General features: G+C 36.4%; 1 protein-coding gene across 1 annotated transcript; it reads left to right on the top strand.

The window, feature by feature from the left end:
* Positions 1-730: 730 nt before the first annotated feature.
* LOC135211419 (uncharacterized protein K02A2.6-like) lies at positions 731-1,468 on the top strand. Its single transcript, XM_064244731.1, has one exon. The coding sequence runs from the start codon at positions 731-733 to the stop codon at positions 1,466-1,468; it is 738 nt and encodes a 245-aa protein (XP_064100801.1).
* Positions 1,469-8,676: the final 7,208 nt, after the last annotated feature.

Here is an 8,676-nt window from a genome sequence, read left to right as displayed (position 1 = left end):
CCAGTCCTTGCAGCTGCAAGAATACAACGCTGGGCTATACAGTTAGCAGCTTATGATTATGACATTGAATTACGTCGTTCAAGTGACAATGGAAATGCTGATGCACTCTCAACCGGTTGCCTTTACCAGATTTGTTGCCTCCGATGCATTCCTATATAAGCATGTAAACTGGACACAAGAAGCAACTGCATTTAACATGCACCAGGTGAACTCTCTTCCTGTAACTGCGAAATCTGTTGCAAGGGAAACTTTGCATGATGCTGTACTGGCTAGAGCTTTATATTATACACGAAATGGATGGCCAGACTCTGAGGACATAGCACAGGAATTGAAACCCTTCCATAGCCGTCAGCGTGAGTTTTCAATTGAAGAGGGATGTCTTCTATGGGGTGCCAGGGTGGTAATACCGTCGAGATATAGGATTCAAATCTTAGAAGAGCTACATGGTGGTCATCCGGGGATTGTTCGGATGAAAGGATTAGCTCGCTTGCATGTGTGGTGGCCGAATATCGATCAAGATATTGAAAACACTGTGCAAGGTTGCACTGCTTGTCAGGCTACTCAGCCAATGCCGACTCGTGCTGAGGGTAATCCGTGGAAATGGCCTTCTGGTCCGTGAAAAAGAGTACATGTTGATTTCGCAGGACCATTCCTGGGACAAATGTACCTCATTATGATTGACGCATATTCAAAATGGCCAGAAGTACACCCAATGAAATCAGTTACAACTATGAATACCATCGAGATCATGCGGCGCGTATTTGCTCAGCATGGGGTTTGTGTAGAGCTCGTGTCTGATAATGGAAGACAGTTTGTGGCTGAGGAATTTAAAGAGTTCATGACCCAAAATGGTGTAAAGCATATACTGATACCCGCTTATCACCCAAGCAGTAATGGGCAGGCCGAAAATACAGTAAAAACATTCAAACAAGGAATGAAAAGGGCGATGAGAACATTGCAATCGTGTAATACATCTTTAAATACCAAGTTGTGCCAATTTCTACTGACTTACCGAACTACACCTCACTGTACAACAAAACGCACGCCTGCAGAGCTCATGGGTCGGCAGTTACGCACACGCCTTGATTTACTACACCCAGATGCATCTCAGCGAATTGAAAGAAAAGCCTCAGAGAACGAGAAACCAATGAGGGAACTCGATATAGGGGACGTGGTACTGGTTCGGGATTATCGTCAAAATACCAAGAAGGGCATATGGACTCGAGGAGTTGTGGTTCTTAAATTGGGTCCATGCACATACAATGTACAAGTGGACGGTAACTTAATATGGAAGAGGCATATTGATCAAATGAGACTGATCTCCAATGATTCTCAAGATAACAAAAATGAACTTTTAGCACGTGATTCTTCAGAGTTGGTCAGCTATCCAGACCCGCCATTACCAAAAGAGTTCATAAATACTCGTGAAGAGTTTAGGCGATGCAGTTGCAGGTGCAGAGAAGAATGAAATCCCAAATGTAGAAGAAAAGGAGGCGGCAGCTGCAGAAGAACTATCCAGAAATGAAAATGGTAAAACTTCTGATGGCTCACCTGATAGATCGATATCTGAATTACCAAAACTTCGAAGGTCTACCAGACAAAGTAGACCACCTGACTATTTTAGAATGTAAAATAATTAATAGTATTATGTATGTTTTTGTATTATTTATTCAATGCTATGCCACCATTTTATTATTGATTGCTTTATCCTTTTATTTGCTTTAATTTTTCATTCTTTTTCCCGAGGGGAAAAGGTGTTAGGTATTTATGTTTATAACTACCTATTACCAGAGGTTATATTTGTGTTTTACAGATACTTACTACTCATTAAGTATAACTACCCTGTTAACTATCTTGTCTTCTTTTAAACTGTATATCATTATAAGTTAGTCTTAAAATAAAGTCATTCAGAAAGGATCTATCTGAGTTTCGTGTCCATCCAAATATACTTCAGAAATGTATCTCCATTTAGTAAGCCCCACAGAGAGGCTAGTTGTGGCGTAAATTAAGACATCAGACGTAATAGCAGGGTTCCCAAATATTTGACCCTCTTGTAGAATACGTATTAAAGAAAAGGCTAGGCAAATCATGGTTGAAAATGCCAATAATATTACGGTTTCTATGGTGATACCACGGGTAATGAGTGAGAACCTGGTAAATATGCATATGACAATATCATAGCAAAGGAATTTGGTAAATTTACATATGGCAATATTACTGTTGCCATTGTAAAATTTACGTTGACTATAGGAATACATACCAATTACAACGCAATTTCTATTAACCTTTTGACAATCAGTTATTCAAAACCTTTGGAACTGGTGAAATACAATCATATTGAAATGAAAATACGATCTTTTAGAGGTGTTTGGTACGATATTTTTGGTCGTAAATACCTGGTAACCTTGCATAATAGTAAACACCGACGACGAGAACGAGGGCAGCCAATCATTCATGGTTCACACCCAGGTTATACGTGACTGCTGCTTAACCTTGGCAAGCCTATATAATGTATTGTTATTCATTGGCTATGTACTGGTATTTATCCATACAGGCCTTACGACCGTGTGGTAATTTTGTGGGTATCTAAATGGATACTTCACGTATCCTTGAAACTCCAGGGTAACAATGGTTTTCACAAAGAGTGTGTAAGACTGCGCAAGGAACTGTATCGCTAACAATTGATATTCTCATTGATGCCCCTTCTTTATTGTAGTCTTGGGAGTTTGAGTGTGTGAAATAGTATAAGAATTCCATATACTGCTGTTTCTACTACTACTACCAACATCTGAGTCTTTATTCACAATGTATATGGGGGTGGTGTTTAGTGAAGTACATCAAACTACAATATCAATGTGTGGGAGGGCCTTCGGTAATAACGTTTTGCTAGCCTTTGAGTACGAGCCTGCTAGATTTAGCTAAGTTTCCTTTAAATGTCTTTGATTTTTCTGATAAGTGCCTTGATTAAATGTTATCGACGTTAGACATCACTGCTATTTTTGCAGTTAGTTTGTGGCTTCACATGGCTAGTTCCAAAATACGGTCCAAGTCTGATGCTTTGGTAAGATTCTATTGACGAAAACAATGAGACACGGCCCTGAAATGCACAGTTGCCTAAGCTTTACCTGGACATCGCAGCTGCTTCCATCAAGACTACACGGAGAAATTACTCAGCTACTTCGAAAGACCGTTTAATTGGCAAATCACCATTATCTGATAACCATCATCGTCAGAGGATTTTCTCCATTTGGAAAGCATTCCCAAATAGTCGATATTCTTGTGGTGTGTGTCAAATCTCCAGATATGGTATATTTATTTTGCATGTGACAAATCCTTCTGTCGACGGTATTTTGTTACCGTTTGTGTGGTTGCCAAGGCCCTGTACACACTAGCGGGCACTGCCCGATGGGCAAACACTGTTCCCATAACCCGTTCTACTATACTGATCGACCGAATACGTAGCCAGAACGATGCAATTGTCTAGTAACACTGCTTCAGAAGTAAGAGAACACGATATAGAAACAACAGGCAGTCCCATGCGCAGGTCCTGTGTGTTTTAATGTAACCGACCGTAATTTGTGACGTCACTCAAACCGGTCGAAGCGACAATTTACATATGTAAACATTGGGATAATGGTTTTTTTTACACCGGCATTTTGCGAGTTTTTTTTTTTTACATCAAAAGTGCGGCTGAAATTTGTATCATAAGCGCATTAACCAGACTTTTCTGTCTGTTGCCCCCATGCTTATTACCAGTGCTACTAACACTTAAAAAATATTTGAAGATCTTGAAAAATTAACTCAAAGCTTGAAAGCTTGAAAAATGGGAAGATCTCCGGAATCTTGAAAATTATGTACGGAAAGTTCTGAAACAGACAATCTACGGTTTTTGGCATAATTTCAGGAATATATCAGATGGAAATGGTCATTTCAAGTTTAGTGTATTGTCTGACTAGATGTGTGGCCTTGTATTGCCATACTCTTCAGCCTGTGTTGAAAGAATATTTTCCCAACTAAATCTGGTGAAGACGAAACAAACGCCGGTATTTTGATGGTATGTTTTGCCGCGCTTTTTGAACGTGGTTTCAATTCTGAATCCGCACTTTCGTAATACGTCCTGTTACACTTTGAAATGCGATTTAATAGATATCCCTCCATAGATTTAAGCGATGAATGTGATTTTGGACATATGAAATATTATAGTTTATGTGAATATCGATAATGGAGAAATCAAATAGGCAAAATGTTGCACAAAGATTGTTTGTGTGAGCCTTTTAGAGACTGACAGGATCCTAGAGACTGATGCCATAGGATTTTCTCCAAGGCGTTTTGAAACTTCCCTGTCTTGTCCTTGTGTGCATTTGGGACCTCGTCGATTCTTATAAAGTTGATTTCCTTTTGTAAGTTGTCCGTTAGAGCGAGTCCGTCTTTCAGTTCATGTTTGTTAAATTTACATTGTTTAATTTTGTGATAAAATTGTGAAGCCCAATTTCATCACAAAATTAAACTATGTAAATTTAACAAACATGAACTGAAAGGCGGACTCGCTCCAACGGACAACTTACAAAAGGAAATCAACTTTAAAACAACTAACATCGAGGTCCCAAATGCACACAAGGACAAGACAGGGAAGTTTAAAAAAACCTTAGAGAAAATCCCATGACTCCAGTCTCCAGGATCCTGTCAGTCTCTAAAAGCTTCGCAGAAAAAAAAAAAAAAACCTTATTTGTACAACATTTCGCCTATGTATTCGATTTCTCCAATATCGATATTCACATGAACTACTACAATATTTCAAATGTCCAAAATCACATTTACCGCTTAATTAAAATCCATGGAGGGATATTTATCAAATCACATTTCAAAGTATAGCAAAGGCAGTTATCCCTATGTTTACATCATTAAATTGTTGCTTCGATCGGTTTGGGTGACGTCATCAAATCACATGCACAGATGAGTCCAAAATTCGTCTAGAGCGGAACTACCTGTCATTACTACATCGTGCTAGAGAAAATATAAACAGTGTGGACAGGCCATAGGGATTCATTTTTAACTGGTTTCCCATTCAGTTATCTGTAAAATAAAACTATTGTGTCGGTTTTGTCTGTCCGCCCTCTGATCTGTAAAAAAAAAAATACCAAAATTGCAGTTCTCTACTAGCCTCAGTAGCTTTTATTTTATTTAAAGTTAAATTCATTCATAATCTTGCTTCTGGCAACGATATAAGACAGGCCATCACCGGGCTGTAGTTAAAGTTTCGTGGGCCGCTGCCCATACAGCATTATACGAGACCACCGAAAATTAGATCTATTTTCGGTGGCCTTGATTATACACTGTAGCGGCTGCACAGAAAACTCGATTTGCACCGAAGGTACTTCGGCGCAATCTTGTACTCTTTTATTTAGATTAAGATTTAAATGGACAATTTACTGCGTGCTTCAAGAAATTTTCACCTCCAGAGCAGCTTAGTACATACATAATCCATATATATATATATATTATATATATATATATATATATATATATATATATATATATATATATATGTGTGTGTGTGTGTGTGTGTGTGTGTGTGCATGAATGAGTAAAAGAGTATGAAAATGCATAATAATTTCAAAATTTTATCCCTGGATTAAACGCACCTACCATAATGAATGATGGTATTTGCATATCCTCAGAAGCCTAGGCGTCATTGATGTCTTAGAAAAAAAATGATCTGCAGTCATAGAGATAACAGATTGGTAGGAATGAAAACGAGTTTGAGAGCTAACCAAATACATGAGATGTTGAAATACCTGGAACTTAGTTCTTAGCTTAATGAGACTTTTGCAAGATCTAATTTTCAGTGAAAATGTTTTACTGTCTTCCTAAGAGGATTCTTGAGTATAATATTTTCAGGTATCGGGATTCAAAGAGATGGAGTGGAGAAGCTTTCAAATAGAAAGAGAAAGAAACAAGATGAGTTCTTGTTTCAGCATTGTTGAGAGAGAGAGAGAGAGAGATTAATTTGGGCTTATTTGTAAAAGATCTCAGTCCCTTTTTCTCTATGTTATGCAAAGACTGGATTGCTGAAAAATTAAGCTAAGTGCGAGAAAGAGAGGTCACATCAGTATAAATTACGAAGTGTTATTTATTGTACAAATAAAGTTAATAAATTTCAATATCGTCGACAGCCCCTGTCGAGTTGCGCAGTTAGTTTGATTAACTTCCAGTGATTATTTTCTTTATCGAAAATAAATTTCACTGCTGAGTAGTTTTGAAAGTAAAATTTAAATTTGTGACAAGCTAATTACCATTTATGCAAAACTGAAAGAATATGTAAGATCTATGTTACATAATTACGAAAACTATATATATCAAATTAACTACATTTTTTAAAATTCATATCGTTACATAAGCAAACCAGTGCCTTACATTCCTGAATGAAACAACTCAATTAGTTTAATTGAAGAATAGTAATCAAGAAAGCCAGCCAATGGAGGCTATAACTTCATTTCAATACCAAGAAATTTATGGAATTAAGAGAAAAATGTGACTAAAAACTCTTCTCTGAACAAATGATTTTAACTGAACGGGCAAGGACGTTCCATAATACACTCCCGTTTGAGGGAATTAGGGAATGGATAATGGAGACATCCTGAGACATCACACCGAAATATATGGACTTGTTCTTTTGCAGATGAGCAGTGCTTCCTGTACTAAAGAAATGGTTTAGTGGTTTCCTGCCTTTCATTGTCAAAACCCACCTTTTTTCGGGGGGTTTTAGAGGCTTACCAAAACCTGAAGAATACTTAAATACTGAACATTTACTTGAATTAGAGATTCACCTGCAAAGCTTCTTGAATATACTGAAAGTTACAAAGCATAGTTATATAAATGCGAAATACATTTAGTTTTTGGAAAAAATAGAAGGAAGAATTTTAGACATTAACTTTAGCCATTCTCACAATCTTGTTTTAATAATAATAATTATCTGTGATATATAACAGAACTATTGAAAGCTAATGTTTCTGGTAGATAGACATTAAACAAGAATTATTACCAAAATAACCTCAACTAGAAAAAAGAAAAGATGAAGCAAATGAGGTACAAAAAAGCCACCTTAAAATGTTTACATAACTAACCGACTTAGTTTTGGCATTTAGCTCCGAAGTTGCCGAAGTTTTTACTAATAAAGGCGATTCCTCTCATTATGTACACAAATTTTTCCCCTCATTACTGAAGACAAAAATTTAATAAATATAATTACCGGGAGCAAACAGGTCCTGTTTTGTTTTTGTTTTTCTTTTAAGTTCTGGGAATGCCAACGTTGTTGTCATCATGCAAGGCTGTGGAGGGTAATTACGTTGAAACGAATTGCTCAATAACTTCTGCTTAGACTTCAGAGTTTGTAAATATATTCGGAAATTGCTTTAATTTAGACCATGAAGTCATATTAATTTAAGAATTTGTATAAATGTATACACCAGGGAAATAAACGATCTATAGTTGGTCACATTAACATTTATTTTTCATTATTTTAGACCACAAAACAAACCATCAACTGACATATACAAGGATGAGACCAGGAGTTCCATCTGCTATAACACAAATAGTTTACAGCTGGAAGGAGTGATGCCTTAAGCAGGGAATTTAGCTGACAAGAGTTTTATATAATGAACCCTGTAAAGGACCTTTGAAACACAAAGAACAAAGGCAATAGATTACTCTGAGTTCTTGAGGAAGGATGATCAGCCATGAATAATGTATGAAGGATCTCTTGCCTTCTCGAGCCCATGTTAATGGTAAAGGAAAAAGCTGTAAGACTTTAAGTCTTCGAGGAAATAAGTTAGTAGTTCCAAGGACTTTAATGTTATGAAATTAAGATGAATAGTACAGTAGAGAGGTAGTGAGTTTACCTTTATTAGGAAGAGGCGATTATATCATATATGAATGATTAAAACAACTTATATTTGTAATGAAATAAAAATAACAATCAACAGTTAAGGCACATTTCCCCCTAACTCATGCAGTGTGATTACAGACCAATGGTCAAGTGAGCTGAAGTGGGATCATCTAAGTATTATTTAAGCTATACAAGGAGCTGAAAACAGTAAATTCTTCAGGAGAAACAATTATCACTCTATTATTCTGAAGAAATAAGCAAAGCTAGATTTTGACATTTTTAAAAAAAATTTCTAAAACAAAACGGAAATATATTCTGTATTCCAAAAAAAAAAAAGGGTTCTTAACCAATAATTGCACGGTGGTGTGCGATTTCCGCCAATCCTTCTTTCTTATTACATTCATAAACGCACTTCTGTCTAAAGTGATGTACAAGGAAACGCATCAACACGTTGCAAACAGAAAATTTCCGCTTTCTATTGTAGACATTTTTCAATGACAATTTCCCAAAAATTCTGTATGACAGAAAAATGGAACCAAAATTACCACTACAAATTTTTTATTGCTTTAGTTTGTACGGTTTGGAATACTGACAGAATTTCTCTCATTCTCATTCCCTCTGAAACCAATTACCTGTGAAATAAAACCAGATAAAATACATCCAACGACGAACAACAGATGGCATCGTTTAAAATCTCTCCCTCTCTCTTCATATATATATATATATATATATATATATATATATATATATATATATATATATATATATATATGTGTGTGTGTGTGTGTGTA

Source organism: Macrobrachium nipponense, chromosome 4 (assembly GCF_015104395.2).
Source record: "Macrobrachium nipponense isolate FS-2020 chromosome 4, ASM1510439v2, whole genome shotgun sequence".
NCBI classification, from domain to species: Eukaryota; Metazoa; Arthropoda; class Malacostraca; order Decapoda; family Palaemonidae; genus Macrobrachium; species Macrobrachium nipponense.
This window is presented reverse-complemented; position numbering and strand designations above follow the sequence as displayed.